The sequence below is a fragment of the Erinaceus europaeus genome, chromosome 16 (assembly GCF_950295315.1).
Source record: "Erinaceus europaeus chromosome 16, mEriEur2.1, whole genome shotgun sequence".
NCBI classification, from domain to species: Eukaryota; Metazoa; Chordata; class Mammalia; order Eulipotyphla; family Erinaceidae; genus Erinaceus; species Erinaceus europaeus.
The window spans coordinates 5,393,231-5,413,757 of record NC_080177.1 but is presented as its reverse complement, the minus strand read 5'-3'; the positions used below and the strand labels follow the sequence as shown (position 1 = coordinate 5,413,757).

The window sequence follows — 20,527 nt, the reverse complement described above, 5'->3', positions numbered from 1 at the left end:
AGCTTTAAAAGAACAGGCAGTTACTGTCTCCCAGTTTCGGAGTCTTGGGGATTCAGGGACAGCTTAGCTGGGTAGCCTGGTACCAAGTCCTTTATAAGGCTGCAGGCAGCATGTCACAGTTACCGACATACTGGGAGTGGGGCTGTCAGGAAAGGGATGCAGGAAGACCATCCACTGGTAGCCGCACAGCCTGGTAAAAGCCAATGTCTTATTTTTTTTTAAATTAATTAATTTATTTATTCCCTTTTGTTGCCCTTGTTGTTTTATTGTTGTAGTTATTGGTGTTATTGATGTTGGATAGGACAGAGAGAAATGGAGAGAGGAGGGGAAGACAGAGAGGGGGAGAGAAAGACAAACACCTGCAGACCTGCTTCACCGCCTGTGAAGCGACTCCCCTGCAGGTGGGGAGCCGGGGGCTTGAACCGGGATCCTTATGCTGGTCTTTGCGCTTTGTGCCACCTGCGCTTAACCCGCTGCGCTATCGCCAACTCCCCAGTGTCTTTTACAACCAAGCTTCAGAAGATGCCTTGACAGTCCCAAGGTCACACAGACCAACTCTGATAGAATACAGAGGAGTGTCGGGAGGAGGCTAGTTAGCACAGCCTGCCGTCCGGCTCCGTCATCCCGGCCCTTTGCACAGGCAGACTCACTTAGCTCTTCCCACAGCCTCCAGGCACTTCCTCCCAGCACACGGTCAGCTCCAAACCCAGTGTCCGTCATCTAAGTCAGCTGCAGAGGTGGATCAAGCACTTTGGACACAGTTCCTGGGGTACAGCAACTCAAGCATAGCTCCCTGGACCTCAAGTCCTGTGAGCTAAAGATAAATGAATCATTTGCTAGATGGAAGAAGACGTGCAGGAGTCACGGCCGTTCTCTGACTCTGACCATACAGACTGGCCTCTCCTCGGCGAACTCAAGGTTTGGGATTCATTGGATGTGGTGATTCTTGGCTGTGTTCTTGGAGCTCTTGGTCTTGTCCAGTGAGTTTTTTTTTGTTTTTTTTTCATGAAAGGTATCGTGCTTGTAGCTATCTTTTTTTTTTTTTTTTAAATTTTATGTATTAATGAGAGAGAGAGGAGAGACAAAGAATCAGACACTACTCTGGTAATTCTTAGCCCACTTCCTGCTAGAATTTTGAGGATCTAAAGGCCTTTTTGTACCTCCTTTCTCCTAAGCCCTTCAGGCTAAGAAGTCAGTGGTAATACAACCTCTAGAACTTCGTGTGAGTCTCCTACTAGTCTGTGGAGACTCGTTCGTGCTCATCAACAAGTTGTAGCAAACCCTCTTTAAAATGATCCCTTCTAACTTGGGAGTCTGCTTAGACAACGAGAAAAACACTGTTCGGTTTCTAAGGTGCCCTGTCCCTAAACAGTTCTCTGAGGCGCCCTCTTGTTTCCTCCCAAAGTCTTAAGAAATTATGGGAGTCAGCAGTAACGCAGCAATTTGAGCACATGTGGTGCAAAGCACAAGGACCCGCGTAAGGATCCTGGTTCAAGCTCCCAGCTCCCCACATGCATGCAGGGGGGGTCACTTCACAGGCAGTGAAGCAGATCTGCAGGTGTCTGTCTGTCTCTCCCCCTCTCTACCTTCCCCTCCTCTCTCCATTTCTCTCTGTCCTATCCGACAACAATGACATCAATAACAACAATAATAAAAACAAGGGCAAGAGCAACAAAAGGGAGAATAAATATATATATTAAGAAAATTATAGTCACACCCTGAACTTCATCTTTAAAACGCGCTTTTCCAGGAAATGCCCCAAGTTTGATCTCTGCCTTGAAGTCATTAATTAATTTTGGCAACAATGACCGACTGGAGTTCCTGGGGATTTTCATAATTCACCAGTCATGAATTCCCTTTTGTTCAGTAATCCTCCAGTTTCTCTCTGTCTTGAATTTTTTCTTTATATTTATTTTATCTTTTATTGGATAGAGACAGTTTGACATTGAGAGGGAAGGGGGAGATAGAGCAGGAGAAAGAGAGACACCTGTAGCTCTGCTTCACCACTTGCAAAGATTCCCCCAGAAGGTGTGGACCCGGGGCTCGAACCCGGGTGGTTGTGCACTGTAGCATATATACTCAACCAGGTGCGCCACCACCTGGCCCCTCTGCCTTGAATTTTCAGCGACAAGAAACCAGAAAGTGCCCAATTCACTAGGTCCCTTTTCTCCTTTCTTAGTTTTCTTTTATTTTTTTATCTTTATTTTATAGAGGTAGCGAGAAATTGAGAGGAAAGGAGATATGTAGAGAGAGAGAGAGAGACCTGTAGCACTGCTTCCCCACTTGTGAAGCTTTCCCCCCTGCAAGTGGGGACCAGGGGCTTGAACCCGCATCCTTACGCACTGTAACATGTGCACTCAACCAGATGTGCCACCACCCGCCCCCCCATTCTTATTTTTCTTTGAGAGCAAGAGGGAGAGAGAGCAGAGCACCACCTGTATAGGAGACACTAAGGACCAAGCACAGGCATGGAAGACATACAGTCCATACAGGGTTTTTTTTCATTGTTGTTGTTATTGATGTTGTTCGTTGTTGGATAGGAGAGAGAGAAATGGAGAGAGGAGGGGCAGACAGAGAGGGGGAGAGAAAGACAGACACCTGCAGACCTGCTTCACTGCCTGTGAAGCGACTCCCCTGCAGGTGGGGAGCCGGGGGCTCGAACCGGGATCCTTACACCGGTCCTTGCGCTTTGCGCCACGTGCGCTTAACCCGCTGCGCTACCGCCGGACTCCCCAGGGTTGGACTCCCCAGGGTTGTTTTTGTTGTCGAGGAGTCTGGAGCCCTCACAGGCCCAGGGAGTTACTTGGGGTTGGGAGAGTGAGGGCGGAGGAAGGGGTAGCCCAAGCCAGCCGCTGTGCCTCACAGTCTGGAGGCGAGGGCGACACTCCATGAGGGAGACCACCATTCCGTCTGGCTCATGGTCCCGTCCAGGAGACCCCCACCACACTGTCCACCGCCTTGCGCGGGATAATTGCTCCTCACAGGTTCCTCTTCAGTCCGTTGGGTGTCTCCACAGCAGGGGCCGCCTGTAGCTGCACCTACAGGGGATTTTGCTCCTGTGCTGCGTCGGGCTTTGCACCCAGGCCTGCCGCAGGGTGGGGTGGGTGCGCGCTCTCTGCGGGGTGAACTTCACCCGCCCCCGGCCCCCACAAGGAACTCTTAGCCATTAGGTTTTTCTCCCCGCCCTCTCTCCTTCCAGGCCTTGACTGTCACCGTTCTACTCTCCATCTCTTTGGATTTTACCATTAATGGACATTTTATATAAATAGTCATATACAGTATGTGACCTTTGGCATCTTGCTTTATTCAGTATAATGTGTATTTATCTTTTTACTGACTTTTTTTTTTTTTTCAATTATAGGCAGTGTTGCAAGGAGTATCCTTGGGTTGAGTCCATTGAAATTGTTCTATAGGATATATATATATATATATATATATATATATATATTCAAACTACATTCTAATATAGGCAATTATATATGGTTAAACCTTTTTTTTTTTTTTTTTTTTTTACCAGAGCACTGCTCAGCTCTGGCTTATGGTGATGTAAGGAATTGAACCCGGGACTTTGGAGCTTCAGGCGTGAGAGTCTCTTTGCATAACCATTATGCTATCTCTACCCCTGCTAAACCTCATTTTTTATTTCTTTATTGGGGGGTTAATGGCTTACAGTTTGCAGTATAAACCTCATTCTTTTTGTTTACATGCCAACACATTAACACACACACATATATATATATATATTTTTTAATTGATTTATTTTTTCCAGCGCACTACTCAGCTCTGGCTTCTGGTGGTGCTGGGGATTGAAGCTGGGACTTCAGAGCCTCGGCATTAAAGTCTTTTCTATAACTGTTATGCTGTCTCTCCTGCTCCAACATCTAACTTTTAGTTTTTATTTCAGTGGGTGGAAGATGTCATCTGATTACTTCCACTTGCATTTTACTTATTGTTAGTAAAGTTAGGCAGACTTTCACATATCTGCACCGGCTATATGGACTGTCTTGAAGTGTCCCACCTCTATAGGAAAAGGAAGAAAGCATTTCCTTTCTTCTTACTGCAACCAGGTTACTACTGCTGGGGCTCGGTGCCAGCACTACAAATCCACTACACCTGGTGCCCCCCCCCCGCTTTTTTTTTCCCCCTTTCTACTATACTTGATAAGACAGAGAGAAATTGAGGGGAGGGAGAAAGAGAAGAAGACAGAGACACCTATATTTAAATTGATAGGGGGTGGGGAGCAGGGAGAGAGACACCTGCAGATCTGCGTCACTGCTTGTGAAGCAACCCCCTGCAGGTGGAGAGCCAGGTTCTATGAATGCTTAATAGGGTGTGCCCAGCTCCCTTTTTTATTATTTTTATTTTTTAAATATCTTTTTATTTTATATTTTTTAGTATTTATTTTCCCTCTTACTGTCCTTGTTGTTTTATTGTGGTAGTTATTGTTGTTATTGATGTCGTCATGGTTGGATAGGACAGAGAGATATAGAGAGGAGGGGAAGACGGGAAGAGAAAGACACCTACAGACCGGCTTTACTGCCTGTGAAGTGACTCCCCTGCAGGTGGGGAGCCGGTCCTTGCGCTTTGCGCCATATGCACTTAACCTGCTGCGCTACCGCCCAACTCCCCAGCATCACACTTTTACATGTCCTTTCTTTGAATTACATAGTATGATAATTGAAATGTGAAACAACAACCTGTAAGACATTCGTAGACTTAAGAGCACACGACATGGGGGCCCAGCGGCGACACACCCGGTCGAGCACATATGCCATGCACAAAGACCCAGCAGGTTCAAACCCAGGCTCACAAGAGGGAAGCAGGTCTGCAGGTGTTTCCCTTTCTCTCTTCCACTCCCCTCAGTCTCTCTGTCCTAATAAAAGGGGACAAAACACAATACTGTCCCTGTCACTATTATTCTGTAAATAACTGAGACTAACCTGTACCCCTGGAGAAATAGAAAATCTAGACCTTTAACTAAATAATGTGACAGGACTGTGCTTCCTAAATTTTTTTTTAACTAGAGCACTGCTCAGCTCTGGCTTATGGCTATGCCTCAGACCCCTGGCCCCTCAGGCGTGGCCGTCTGCTGCGTAAACCACTAAACCACTATGCTACCTCACTATTATTAGCCCCTTCCTAATTTTTTTTTCCAAGGTGAGGTTTTGCTGGGCAAGGAAAATAACAGATGGGGCAGGAGAGTGGGGGAAGTGGGAGAGAGAAAAGAGAACATGAAGGATTGTGGTCTCCTCCTCGATACGAGGCAGCTAATTAGGACAGGATCACTCACAGACACACTCCCTTCAAACACTTCTTTCCAAACTTCAGTTTGTTGAGGTATCAGTTGGCAATACTGGAGCGTTTCACAGCACAGCTTCACACCTCTGCCCTCAGTGTACACCTCCTTCACACCCACCATCAAAGCTCTATCACTGTGAAGCCGCAGCCACCACCCACTCTCCCAACCTCCTCCTCCTCTGGTAGCCACCAGAGTTTTCTGTCTGCATGTTACCCGTCCGGCCATTCACTTGGGTTATTTCTTAGCCTGTGTGTGCAGCTCGCTGGACCATCACCAGAGGTCTGGCACCCTCTCCCTCTGAGTTTGTTAGGTCACCTTGCTTATCTCTGGAAGTGTCTGTTTCACGTTATCTGTGTCCCATGTGTGAGCATAACCATCTGTTAGGGGTTGTCGTTCACCTCTTTGCTTATTTCCTTTGGAATCTATCCTATTTTTCATAGTAGCAGCACCAATCTGCATTCCCAATATACAAGTTTTTTTTCTCCTACTCTTAACATCTTTGTTCTCTCTTACTGTGTGTGTGTGTGTGTGTGTGTGTGTGTGTGTGTGTGTGTGTGTATGGCTTCCAGGGTTATTGCTGGGGCTCGGTGCTAGCACATCAAATCCAAAGATCCTGGAGGCTATTTTTCCCATTTTGTTGCCCTTGTTGTGGTTTTTATTGTTATAGCTGTTGTTGGATGAGAGAGAAATCAAGAGAGGAGAGAAAGACAGACACCTGCAGACATGCTTCACCAATTGTGAAGCAACCCCCCTGCAGGTGGGGAGCGAGGGGCTCGAACCGGGATCCTTACGTGGGTCCTTGAGCTTTGCACCATGTGCACTTAACCCGTTGTGCTACTGCCCAGCCTCCCTTTCTTGTTTTGAGTGTTTCTGACACAGGCCATACTCAGATGAAGTACAATAATTTCATTGGTTTTCAAGGACACTTAGAGGGATTTGGCTAGACTTTTGAGGGAAAGGACAGAGAAGCCAGAGCATCACTGGAGCACTAACGGCACCAAGGATCTAAGTGGGATCCCGAATGAAACATGTCCCCTTACCTTGGTAAAGAGAAGGCTGAGGGCCACTGCTGGGTAACTATGCAAACATCAAGATGGAGGAAACGAGGGTGGTGGTGTGTGACCTAACCCCTCCCCATTTTGAGAAACTGCAGTGTGCAGAAGGCAGACTCACCCCATTAGCAACTATTAATGGCTATTAAGTATTAATTATAATTATACATTATAGAATTATATTATATATAGATAATATATTGTAATATATAATACATTATATATATTATAATATATAATATAGTATAATTATATATTATAGACTTATATAATATATACATTGTAATATATAATACATTATATATATTATAATACATAACATAGTATAATTATATATTAGTATAATATTAATGGCTATTAAGGATGACATCATAGAAATGGTCCCTTTCTCCTAGTTCACTTGCATTTACAGCTGTCACAAACTAGTTATAAATAAATCTAACTGTGGGGCTGGGGGGTGCGCACCTGGTTGAGCGCAGGTGTTACAAAGTGCAAGGACCTGGGTTGAGTCCCTGGCTCCCCCCCACGCACACCTGCAGGGGGAAAGCTTTACAAGAGGTGAAGCAGTGTGGCAGATGTCTGTTTCTTTCCCTATCATCCCCTTCTCTCTCAATTTCTGGCTGTCTCTATCCAAGAAATATGGTAAATAACAGGTTAAGCACACGTGGTGCAAACAAAGCGCAAGGACCGGCATAAGGATCTCAGTTCGAGCCCCCGGCTCCCCACCTGCAGGGGAGTCGCTTCACAGGTGGTGAAGCAGGTCTGCAGGTGTCTTTCTCGCCCCCTCTGTCTTCCCATCTCTCTCCATTTCTGTCCTATCCAACAACGACATCAATAACAATAACTACAACAATGTAAAACAAGGGCAACAAAAGGGAAAATAACAATTTTTTTTTTTAAACATAACTGTTAGGGTTTTTTGTTTTTTGGTCACAGGACTATGAGGGTTACTGAGTTCTTGATGGTGACATAATGGAAGAAAGCATGGAAAACTCTGGGTCATCTGCTTCTCCAGATGGGAAACATCCCAACTTTCCACAGTTCAGTTCTTGTGCAACATTCCTGACAGATGAATCAGCCTGCCAGGCTCAGATTGTGGGCGTACATTTAGGAATATCTCAACAAGCCTCTGCCTTACAGCTAACAAGCTGCACAGCAGCAGTTTTCACAGCTCAATTATAGTAATGACGTTTTTGTTTTTATCTTATTTATTGGATAGAGACAGCCAGAAATCGAGAGGGAAGGGGGTGACAGAGGGAGAGAGACAGACACCTACTTCACCACTTGTGAAACTTTCCACCTGCAGGTGGGAACCGGGGGCTCAAATCTGGGTCCTTGTGCAGTGTAACCTGTGTGCTCAACCGGGACCGGACCCCCATAGTAATAACGTTTATGGGCGGGGGAGACAGCATAATGGTTATGCAAACACTCTCATGCCTAAGGCTAAGTCCCAGGTTCAATCCCTCGCACCACCATAAGCCAGAGCTGAGCAGTGCTCTGGTGTTTCTCTGTGTGTGTGTGTGTCTCTCTCTCAAAAATAAAATAAAAAGTAATGACGTTTAAGAGGGAAAGATACACTCCCCTTCCGAGTCCCCACGGCCACCTGATGCTTCCTGAGTAGACCCCAACTGCAGCTATGGTCCTGAATGGCGCAGTGACAGGCAGGTCCCATGTCCACGGCTGCGAGGGCCAGACATTTAGGATTAGCAAGAGCAGACTTGTTTCTGTTTGTGATTAGCTAGCTTCACGCAAAGCAGTTTGAAAATGAAATACTCATAATAGTTTCTACTCTTGAACTAAGATATTAACAAGTCAACTAGAGAAATGTTCATGCCAAGCACGGCATCTTCACGAACTTAATAAAAGGAGAAAGTGGAGATTATTGCCCATAATCAAAACTTTATTGAAAAACTGACACCAAAATAGGATATTGTTGTCTACCTTACAAAATTAAGCATAATTAATGACATTATCCTGACCGACAGAATCACTGAGCTGATAAGGCTTCTGCGACGTGGCGGATGCTGGAGCTGTGCGGTCCTAGTGCTGCTTTCTTCTGAACGAGCACCCTGCGGAGGAATCGGGACAAACCGTCACGCACAGGCCTGTCTCTGGTAGAGTAGTAACAGCAAAGGGTGAGAGGTGAGAGGTGAAAGGTTCCCGAGTGCAGGGAGCATGTAACTGTCCGTCATTTCTCTCCTTTCACTAGAAATTCACAGCCCCCACACCCCGCCAAAGATGGAAACAGATTTTAAGTGATTACAGAATCAGAAATTTTCGTGTACTAATATGGAAAACTACAAAGTAAAAGACAAGATTAAAATTAAATTTTCACATTAATCATTAGGTAGCTGCTTACAGATATCCTGATATTTAAATTTATGCAGACTACCTGTTACTTAATTACAGTAGTTAAAACTGTTTCAAGTCATGACCAAAAGTCATGACTACCTTTTATTGTTAATAATGGTTTTCAAGATCGTAAGATTGCAGGCATATAGTTCTATGCCAGTCACCAAATTCAAAAATACACATATTTTTAAAGAAAAAGCTGTAATTTCCTTATGTCCTATGACATGTAGCTACTGTTATGTTCTATTCTGATATCATGTCTAATATTAGCCAACCAACCGACTAAATACGACAGGGCTTAATTGTTCCCACCCAGGAAAAGTAACAGTTCTCTGCAAGGTTCAGAGCACAAACTGGACCCAACAGGGCCCTTGCCACTACACCACAGAAGAGAGAAAACTCAAGGCGGCAACTGGGAATTTAAGTTTTTTAAACTGGTTTTCAGCAGAGACGGAAGCCATTATGATCCAAGATCTGGTCCTGAGGCCGGAGAAAGCCGGGCCATTTACCTTCTGTGAGCCTGGCTTTGCCTCCCGTCGGCTGGCACAGCACCGTGGAGCAGCCCACACAGAGAACCACCGTCTGCGCGTGGCTGAAAACCGTGGTGATCTTGTAGCAACCTGGGAAAGGAGGCCACACTGTTAAAAGGCCTAAGGAAACCAGCAGGCCGCAGCACAGAGCTCAGGGCTGAACAGCACCACGCCCATGTTTGGTCTCCAGCACTCCAGCGGCCAGATGCTGGCTCTTTCTTATAAATTAAAAGCAATTAACCTAATGCATTGAATTCCTTCATTACCAGAACACTGCTAGGCTCTGGCTTATGGTGGTGCTGGGGACTGAACCTAGCTGTGGTCTAAGATAAATAGGTAAATCTTAAAAAAAAAAAAAATTAAAGGTAAATCTTTAAAAAAGCATTCATTTTATTGAACTCAGTATTTCCAAAATATTTCATCAGAGATAAATTTCCATCCTACGATATAAACTTTACTCTCAGAATATATTTCCACCTGCACTAAGTGGCACCATATGGCTCCTGGCTACCGAGTCACCGGGAGGCACAGGTTGGCACGGACACGCCTGTCGCCGTGAAGAGAAGCGCGGGCACCGCGGACAGACAGCTGTTTGGATTTGGACTGCGAGCAGCACAGAGGCTGAGCCTGGCTCCGCATCACTGAAGGAAGCTGCTGGCGCTTTTGTCTCATCTAAAAAGGTGGCCTGGAGGGATGCAGGCAGAGAGTAAAGCAAACAAAGCTAACAGGGCAGGGTGACAACACAGCGGGTTACAAAGAGCTTCCCCCGGGCCAGGGCCAGTCACGCGCCCAGAAGCCAGAGCTAAACAGTGCTCTGGCCAAGGACAGAACATCATCACCCCGACAGGTTAAGTATTTATTTTTAAATATATATTTCCATTCGTTGCCCTTGTTGTTGTGTTGTAATTATTACTGATGTCGTCGTTGTTGGATAGGACAGAGAGAAACGGAAAGAGGAGAAGAGAAAGGTAGACAGACACCTGCAGGGAGTGGGCAGTCGCAGCGGGTTAAGCGCACGTGGCCCAAAGCGCAAGGACCCGCGTAACCAGTTCGAGGCCCCGGCTCCCCACCTGCAGGGGAGTCACTACACACACACACAGGCGGTGAAGCAGGTCTGCAGGCGTCTGTCTTTCTCTCCCCCTCTCTGTCTTCCCCTCCTCTCTCCATTTCTCTCTGTCCCATCCAACAACAATAACTACAATAAAGACAATGGCAACAAAAAGGAAAATAAATAAAGATAAGACACCTGGCAGACCTGCTTCACGGCCTGTGAAACGAATCCCCAGCAGCAGGTGGGGAGCCAGGCTCGAACCGGGGTCCTTACGTGCCACCTCCCCGCCCCAACAGTGTACAGGCTCGGTGAGTCTCGGCCGGGCAGATGGCACTGGGCCCTCAAAATGTGAGGTCCTGAGGGCGCCTGCCAGTGATGCTCTGGTTCTCTCATAAACGTAAGAAAAAAAAACAAAAGACTTGAAAAGTGAAAACCCCCTTCGGAGTCCGCACCCCCCCCCCCCCCCCCCCCCGCGGTATCTGCAGCTCCGCTCCAGGGAGACTCCGCACTCCTCCTCTGCAGACACACGGACGGACGGACGGCAGGTTCCGCAGAAAACGGATCTGAGATTGTGTTTTGTTGTTGTTTACCTGGACATTTCACATCCATAAAGTAAGAATTGGGGCTCTGAACCAGTCGTTTCTTTTTATGCTTTTTCTTCTCCTCGTCCAAGGACGGGTGCAGCAAATCCCGGGCCAACTGAAGGTGAAAAAAAATAAACAACGACAACATCAGCATCATTCATGCAGCGGCAACACTTCGGAAATCTTTTTTTTTTTTTTTTTTTCCTTCTTCTTCTTTTAAAGGCCGTTCACTCATGACAAAGCCAGGCCTCTTCCACGGCCCCAAAACCGGGGCCTTCAGACACGGATCGAGCGGGAAGCATATGGTGAGACACCGATCGGTTAAGAAAAAAAAAAAAAAAAAAGTAAAAACAATAACAAATAAGGGAGTGGGAAGCAGGTGGTGGGCACAGCTGTCGCCATCCACAAGGACCCGGGTTCAAGCCCCCGGCCCCTACCTGCAGGGCCTTTGCCAAGTTAAGCGGTGAAGCGGGGCTGCGGGTGTCTGTCTCTACCTAATAGACAAGAATATATATAATTTAAGGAAAAATTCCTAAACAAAAACCGAAAGCTCGGTGCTAGGAAGTCTGCGACCCCGGCCCCGCCCGGCCGATCCCGCCAGAGTCGACACGCCGCGCGACACGGGGCCCAAGTGCTTCGGGGTGGCGGTCCCCTCCGGGTCGCCGGTTGCAAATGGCAGCCCGCCCCCCCCACCCCCCGCAATGTCCCCACTAGTGCGCGGGGCCGGAGCAGCGCGTCGTCGAGCCTCCAAGCGGCGGGAAGCGCCGAGGCTGGCGGCCTCAGTCCGCCGCCGGCACGGCCCGCCCCACCGAGAGGCCCCGCACCCCGGAGCCCGAGAGTCCTGCGCTCACAGGCATGTCGTCGATGCTCTCCGGAGCGCGGCGCGACCTGACGTGCGCGGCGACAGCGCCTGCGGGCGACACGTGACGTCCACTTCCGGCATAGAGCGCGCGGGGCGGGGAGGGGCGGGGCGGGGCGGGGCGGAGCGGCGCGGGGCGGGCGGGCGGGCGCTCTAGGCGCTCCTCTCGGTGGTCGGAGGCTGCGCGGGAGGACTCCCGGAGGGAAGGTTCCCTGGAGCCGCTCTGGATCCACCCGCCCCGCAGCTCCAGCAGAGGCCTTAGCGGACCGCAACCCCGGAGACGCCCCCGAGCTCTCTACCGGCACAGAAGTTGCCGCTCTGCAGACACATTGCTCCTGTTACCGGTGCTTCCCAAACCTGTTATTCTAAACGGGCCTGTGGGGCATAAAGCGCACACAACAAAAAATAACTTTGGAAAAGGAAAGTTTTATTATTATTATCAAATTTCTTTGGCCAACATTATTCAAACAAGGGCAGGGAAACTCACTGCTAATTTTCCAACAACAAAAATAGGGGTCCAGTCACGACTTATGGGACAATCAAGCTTTGTGAGCTATTCAGTACACTTCTTTTCGAATAGTTTACTTATTTCTTTGTTTTGGACAGAGACAGAGATAAATTGAGAAGGGAGAGGAGGAGACAGGAGAGAGAGAAAGACTGAAACCTGCAGCACTTGTGAAACTTCCTCTCTGCAGATGAGGACCTGGTACTTGTGCTCAGCCAGATGTGCTACCTTGACCAAGCTCCTGAAATACTGTCAAAGTTCCCACAAAGACTCAGGAATTTTGGGGGGTGGGAGCAGCTAGAAATCTGGCCCTTAAGACCTAGGTGACCCTTGGTAGCATGCAGCTAGCAGGGCGATTAAGTTCTTTTGCACCTAACACTCAGCTGTGCTTAGAGTTTGCTTCACTCTGGAAGAGGCACCTGCTTGCTTAGTTCCCTTTGAACCTTCCCTTCTGCCTAGTCAGGGTCGGATACACTTTCCAGAGTGGACAGATCAAGTCTGCAAAGGTAGTATCTCTAGGAGCCACGGTCTTGACATGTTTTGGAGGAGAAAGACAAGTTGGAGGGATGGGTGGCCCCAAGTGTGACCCACAACTAAGAAACTAGCGGGACTTGGGGGCCAGGCGGTAGCGCAGCGGGTTAAGCGCAGGTGACACAAAGCACAAGGACGGGCATAAGAATCCCGGTTCGAGCCCTGGCTCTCCACCTGCAGGGGAGTCACTTTGAAGGTGCTGAAATAGGTCTGCAGGTGTCTATCTTCCTCTCCCCTTCTCCATCTTCCCCTCCTCTCTCCATTTCTCTCTGTCCTGTCCAACAACAATAACAACAATAATAACTACAACAATAAAACAAGGGCAACTATGCAGCTATCAAAAACAATGAACCCACCTTCTCTGACCCATCTTGGACAGAGCTAGAAGGAATTATGTTAAGTGAACTAAGTCAGAAAGATAAAGATGAGTATGGGATGATCCCACTCATCAACGGAAGCTGACTAAGAAGATCTGAAAGGGAAACTAAAAGCAGGACCTGACCAAATTGTAAGTAGGGCACCAAAGTAAAAACCCAGTGGTGAGGGGTAGACATGCAGCTTCCTGGGCCTGTGGGGGGTGGGAGTGGGCGGGAGGGATGGGTCACAGTCCTTTGGTGGTGGGAATGGTGTTTATGTACACTCCTAGCAAAATGTAGACATATAAATCAGTAGTTAATTAATATGAGAGGGGGAAAATCAATTGTATGTCTCAAAGTTTCTCAAAACACAAACTGAATCTTTTTCATATATAGGCTGTGTATTTGATATGCGGACTCTCTCAAAAGCCTAGACCAAGTAGATCAGAAGCAACCAATAGCACAGCTATATACAAGATATTGGATACTGTACAGCAAACCATAACAGAAGGACTTTTCAAAGTTAACCCAATTACCAAATAATGTGATGATAACATTAACTATCGATTGTCTTTTTGAACCCTAAGACAGCAGGAACCTCACATCTCCACTATAGAGCCCCTACTTCCCCCAGTCCTGGAACCCTTGGATAGGGCCCACTTTCCCGTATGCATCTCCCAATCCAAACCAAATAATATTGCATCCGCCGATCACAACCTAACCAACGCAACGATTGCCACCTCAACATGTTTCACCTCAGACTGTATCCAGAGACTTCACGTGTGGAATGACAACCCTTCAGCTTCATTACTCGGGTGAGACCTTTCCTTTTATAGTACACACTAATTTCATCTCAGGTAGTTCACTTTCTAACAAAGTCCCATAACCTAGATATACACCAGTTTCTGTGAGAGAGAGCTTATGTGCACACATATCCATAAACTACTGCAAAATATATACCTGAAAGCAGAAGTACACTAGAGTTTGCAGTGAGTACCTCCCTAACACTTCCTCTCCACTATTCCAAGCTTGGGATCCATGATTGCTCAACAAATTGTTTGGCTTCATATGTTAACTCTCTTTTCAGTCACCAGGTTCCAGATGCCACCAGGATGCTGGCCAGGCTTCCCTGGATTGAAGACCCCACCAATGTGTCCTGGAGCTCAGCTTCCCCAGAGACACACCCTACTAGGGAAAGAGAGAGGCAGACTGGGAGTATGGACCGACCAGTCAACGCCCATGTTCAGCGGGGAAGCAATTACAGAAGCCAGACCTTCTACCTTCTGCAACCCTCAATGACCCTGGGTCCATGCTCCCAGAGGGCTAGAGAATGGGAAAGCTATCATGGGAGGGGGTGGGTTATGCGGATTGGGTGGTGGGAATTGTGTGGAGTTGTACCCCTCCTACCTTATGTTTTTGTTCATTAATCCTTTCTTAAATAAAAAATTTAAAAAAATAAAAATAAAAATAAAACAAGGGCAACAAAAGGAAATGAATAAATAAATATTAATTTAAAAAGTGGAAGGGTAAAACAGATGAAAGTGAGAGGAAGATATTGCAATGGAAAACGGGTCTGAGACACTAAGTGTTGCTGGCTTTGAGAATGGAAGGAGGACGTCACAAATTAAATATGTGATGGCCTCCAGGATCTGGAAAAGTCAAGGAAACAGCCTCTTCCTGGAGCTTCCAGGAGCACAAACCCGGTCAGCACTTCAACTTTAGTCCAGTCTCCCCATCTCTGTCGTCCCCTCCTCTCTCCATTTCTCTCTGTCCTATCCTACAACGACATCATCATAAAACAACAAGGGCAACAAAAGGGAATAAATAAATAAATATTTAAAAACACATTAAAAATTTAATTAAGTCAATACTCTTTTTTTTTTTCCCTCCAGGGTTATTGCTGGGCTTGGTGCCTGCACCATGAATCCACCGCTTCTGGAGGCCATTTTTCCCCCCTTTTTGTTGCCCTTGTTGTTGTAGCCTCGTTGTGGTTATTATTATTGCCATTGTTGATGTTGTTCATTGTTGGATAGGACAGAGAGAAATGGAGAGAGGAGGGGAAGACAGAGAGGGGGAGAGAAAGAAAGACACCTGCAGACCTGCTTCACCGCCTGGGAAGCGACTCCCCTGCAGGTGGGGAGCCGGGGGCTCGGACCGGGATCCTTAAGCTGGTCCCTGCGCTCTGCGCCACATGCGCTTAACCCACTGCGCCACTGCCCGACCCCCAAGTAAATACTCTTATAGGCAAGTCAGATTTCTGGAGGAGGTGTTTCTGAATCAAAAGTTCTGTCACTTTAAGGTGGAAAGTACAAGCTGTCAATTAGGCAGTGAAGCCTCTCCAAACAAACCCCACCTGTAAATGCTGCCGGCTTTGTACCTCTCCACCCTGGAAGGCACTGGATAGTATGTGTCTCCCTATCTTGTCAGTCTAGAAAGTGCTAGGTGGTATTTTGTCAGAATATCATGTGCTATGGGACAGTAAAAGAAACTGTTACAAGCCTTCCCTGAACATGGAAAGCGGTTGTTGTCCAATGTCTGTACTCGTCACTCTCTCCCCATAATTGAAGACATTTTAGACGCGGACAAAACCACCTTGCACTGTCCCTAGGAATAACTAAAGCCCTTCACTAGCGAGCCAGCGAGTATAAAGACTCTACTCAGTCTGGTTTTCCCAGGAGCCACGCAGCGGTGGGAGTTCTATTTCCTGCCTGGGAACACACTCTTCTTCCTGGACAGGTGTGCAAAATCCTTCTCACCTGGCCAGGTGTGCTGCGGCACAGCTGAAATCCCTTTCGGTGCACGCTGTTCCTTCACCTCAGCACCCAGCTGGCTCTACCCCTTCGCCATTTATCAAGAAGTTGGGGAAATTCAACCAGTGTTCAATTTCTTTTCTTTTCTTTTTTTTTTTTTTTAAATATTTATTCCCTTTTGTTGCCCTTGTTGTTTTATTGTTGTACTTATTATTGTTGTTGTTGTTGTTGGATAGGACAGAGAGAAATGGAGAGAGGAGGGGAAGACAGAGAGGAGGAGAGAAAGATAGACACCTGCAGATCTGCTTCACCACTTGTGAAGCAACTCCCCTGCAGGTGGGGAGCCGGGGGCTTGAACTGGGATCCTTCTACTGGTCCTTGCACCACCTGCGCTTAACCCGCTGCGCTACCACCCGCCCGACTCCCCAGTGTTCAATTTCAAGCCAGCCCAAACTGGTTCTGTAGTGTGAGTGCTTAACCAGGTGTGCCACCTCCTGCCCCTCCCCTCCCTGCAAACTGGTTCTGAATAGGTCCAGCTCCCATTCTCTTCTGGGTTGAAGTTTCTCAAGTTTGTGTCCTGCTTTCCCCAGATGGAGAGTAAGAGGTTTAATATAATATTGAAGAAATTCAGGGTGTCAGGTGGGACCCTAAGGGTAGCTCTCCACACCCCTGCCTTTCCAGGTAGTTTTCTGAGAGGCTGAAGGCGTCAGTGTCACCTGAACCTTGTTTGGCAAGGTGCCATTCTCTGCTCTCCCCTAGGCGCATCTGCTGGCAGTCTCACAACCCTGTGGCTTGTTCTCTCCACTTCCCAGAAGGCTGCCCGACACCTACAGGTAAGTGCTCACCTGTATGGGGGAAGAGTCCCACGTGCCAGCACTAGGCTACATTCTCTACTTGAAAAAAAAAAACTTTATTCATTGGATAGAGACAGCCAGAAATCTAGAGGGAAGGGGGTAATAGAGAGACAGAGAGACACCTGCAGCACTCTTCACCACTTGCAAAGCTGTCCCCCTGCAGGTGGGGACCAGGGGCTCGAACCAAGGACCTTGAGCATTGCAACATATGCACTCAACCAGGCGTGCCACCGCCCAACCCCATTCTCTACATTCCATACTGACTTTTTGTTTTAATTTTATTCATTTTTTAAAAAATATTTTATTTCTGAGAAAGATAGGAAGAAAGAGAAAGAACCAGATATCACTCTGGCACATGTGCTGCCAGGGATCAAACTCAGGACCTCATGCTTGAGAGTCCAAAGCTTTTTCACTGCACCACCTCCCAGACCACAATTTTATTCATTTATTATTTAATTTAATTATTATTATTTTTTTTGCCTCCAGGGTTGTTGCTGGGGTTTGATGTCTGCATAACGAATCCACTGCTCCTGGTGGGCAATTTTTTCTTTTTGTTTTTTTTCTTGGATAGGACAGAGAGAAGTTGAAAGAGGAGGGGAAATAGGGAGAGAGGGAGAGAGAGATAGACACATGCAGACCTGCTTCACTGCTTGTGAAGCGGACACTCTTCAAGTGAGGAGTGGAGGCTTGAACCTGGATCCTTGAGCTTAGTAAATGTATGCTTAACTGGGTGCACCACTGCCCGGCCTCCTTATTTATTTATTTTGGATAGAGACAGAGAGAGATTGAGAGGGAAGGAGAAGAGAGAGAAACTCCTGCAACACTGTTTTACCACTTGTGAAGCTTCCCCTACAAGTGGGGACCTGGGGATTGAAGCAGGGTCTTGCTTGCAGCAATATGTACGCTCTACCAGGTGTGCCACCACCACCAGCCCCCTTCACACCAACTGTTTTATCTTTCCTTCCTTTTTATTTTTTTAAATATTTAATTAATTTATTTTTTAATTGTTTTTTTTTTCCTTTGTGGGGGATGAATGTTTTACATTCGACAGTGAATACAGTAGTTTGTGCATGCATCACATTTCTCAGTTTTCCACATAACAATACAGCTCCCACTAGGGCCTCTGTCCCCCTTTCCTATTTTTATTTTTTTTAACTTTTTTTCTTTTTCTTGTTATTTTTTGTTGTTGTTGAGTAGAGACAGCCAGACATCGAGAAGGAAGGAGGAGACAGGGAGAGAGACACGTGCAGTCCTGCTTCTCTGCTTGTGAAGTTTTCCCCTGCGGGTGGGGACCTGGGGCTTATAATATGTGTCACCTCTTGCCCCCTTTTTCCTTTATTGGGTGCTGATGGATCAAAGGACAGCTGTTGACACATAGCAACAATTACTCCTCATCTCCCTGTAATAGGTGCCTGCAGACACTCTCGCCCCCGGTTCCCACCCCTTTTCACAGATCTCTCCCTCCTCCCCCAGAGCCCTTTGCTTTCCCATAGTGCACCACACCCAGTCCAAATTTCCCTTTGTGTTTTTTCTTTTTAAAATTTTTTTATATTTATTTTGCATTTTGTTGCCCTTGTTGTTTAACATTGTTGTGGTTATTGATGTCGTTGTTGTTGGATAGGACAGAGAGAAATGGAGAGAGGAGGGGAAGACAGAGAGGGGGAGAGAAAGACAGACACCTGCAGACCTGTTTCACCGCCTGGGAAGCGACTCCCCTGCAGATGGGGAGCCGGGGGCTCGAACCGGGATCCTCACGCAGGTCCTTGTGCTTTGTGCCACGTGCGCTTAACCCGCTGCGCTGCCGCCCGACTCCCTCCCTTTGTGTTTTTTCTTTCTGTCCTTGTTTCTTAACTTCTGCCTACAAGTGAGATCATCCTGTATTTATCCTTCTCATGTTGGCATCGCTCACGTCACATAAATTCTTTCAAGCTCCATCCAAGATGAGGGAAAGAGATGGTATTCTCATTCTTAACAGCTGAGTAGTATTCCCTCAGGCATGTACCACAGCTTTCTCAGCCACTCATCTGTTGTTGGGCATCTGGGTTGCTTCCAAGTTTGAGCAATTACAAATTGTGCTGCTATGAGCGTAGGTGTACAGGCATCTCTTTGGTTGAGTGTATTTGCTTTTTTAACCTGAGACCTCAGGCATGCGTGGTATTTCTGAGCTGCCTCCTGGCCCAACTTTTATTTATTAATTTTTATGAAAGTCAGTGGGGGTCTCACACATGTCTCATTTCACCTCTCCAGGGCTGCTTCTTCATTCTGAGATAGAAAGATAGAAAGAAATGAGTGACAGGCTGCTCCTGATGAGAGGTCACCAGGTGGAAAAATATGGAAGAGAAACACATTTAATTGATTCCTATTTGAAATACTCAGGTGAAAATCTCTCAGCACACTCTTGCCTGCCTCCCAACCTGGCCCCTGGTCTTAGAGCTCTGGCTTCTGCTTCCCTGGGCCTCAAGGGAGAAAGGGAGCCGCCCAGAGGCCACAAACTTCCCAGGGCTCACAGGAAACGGCTTTGACAACCATGTCTAAGTCAGCGCCAATTGATGTAAATATTCTCTCTGCCTTTCCTACACCCTGGAGCACTTACTATACTGCTATTCCTCATGACCCACTGAGCTCATGTATGCGTCTTATCCTTCCTCTTCCTCATCCTCTTCATCTTCCTCTTCCTCTTCCTCTGCTTCTGCTTCTGCTTCTCCTCCTCCTTCTCTTCCTTCTCCTTCTCCTCCTCCTCCTTCTCTTCCTTCTCCTTCTCTTCCTCTTCCTCCTCCTCCTCCTCTTCCTCCTTTTTCTTTCTTCGCTTCCTGGACTGAAATCTCCCTTTCACTTCTGGTTTATTCCAGAACCTTCTGTTCCCAGTCATGACTTTACTAGGTAGCTCTTGAGGTTTGCCTTTGTTTTATTTCCCCTCTGTTTCAATGTTGGCGTGATGAGAAGGCCAAAAGGGAAATGAAATTTGGACCCCATCTCAGTTAATTTGCCTCTAAAATTGGAAAAAACAGGGCCAGTGAAATAGCTCACTTGGAGACTGTGCTGCTTTGCCATGTGTGGGAGCCTGGCTCTAGCCTGGTTCTAGCCTGGTTCTAGCCTGGTTCTAGCCTGGCTCTAGCCTGGTTCTAGCCTGGCTCTAGCCTGGCTCTAGCCTGGCTCTAGCCCCCCCCATGTTGAAGGAAGCTGTTGTGGACTCTTTCACTCTCTCTCTCTCTCTCTGCTTCTCTGTATCTAAAAAAATGAAGTTAAGAATGAAAAAAAAATTGAAGTCATTGTTCAATCAATGAAATATTTGCTCTTTCCTTGGAAATCACATACAGGCAGAACAAGTGAAAATCATTCTGTATCCCCATGATATAAAAGCCCACAGGTAACATAATGGTGACACAAAGGACTCTCACGCCTGAAGCACTGCGGTCCCAGGTTCAATTCCCCTATACCACTATAAGCCAGAGCTGAGCAGTGTTCTAATTAAAAAATAATTCTTCCCGTTTTATTCCATAGGACAGGGGGAAATTGAGAGTGGGAGGGGAAGTTAGAGGGGCAGAGAGAAAGATAGACACCTGCAGACTTGCTTCACCACTTGTGAAGCAACTCCCCTGCAGGTGGGGAAGAGGGCTTGAACCTGGGTCCTTGCACTGGAGTCCTTGTACTTGTACCTGGGTCCTTGTACTATGTGTGCTTAACCACATGTGCCACCACACAGCCCCCATAAAGTGATTTTTAAATTTATTTATTTATTTTCCCTTTTGTTGCCCTTGTTTTTTATTGTTGTTATATTGTTGTTACTGATGTCATTGTTGTTAG

General features: G+C 47.0%; 1 protein-coding gene across 2 annotated transcripts in view; it reads right to left on the bottom strand.

The window, feature by feature from the left end:
* Positions 1–8,232: 8,232 nt before the first annotated feature.
* The window catches only part of RPS27L (ribosomal protein S27 like), a 63,374-nt gene continuing 51,079 nt past the window's right edge, over positions 8,233–20,527 (bottom strand). The window contains exons 2-5 of one of the 2 annotated variants that reach the window (XM_060174366.1): positions 11,720–11,950; positions 10,875–10,983; positions 9,213–9,323; positions 8,233–8,462 (exon numbers count right to left, since the gene is read on the bottom strand). In XM_060174366.1, coding sequence (XP_060030349.1) covers positions 8,392–8,462; positions 9,213–9,323; positions 10,875–10,983; positions 11,720–11,725 — 297 coding nt within the window. In that variant the 5' untranslated portion in view covers positions 11,726–11,950 and the 3' untranslated portion in view covers positions 8,233–8,391. Of the gene's footprint in view, positions 8,463–9,212; positions 9,324–10,874; positions 11,038–11,719; positions 11,951–20,527 lie in introns of those variants that run through there. The other variant, XM_007533957.3, reaches the window with a different exon arrangement.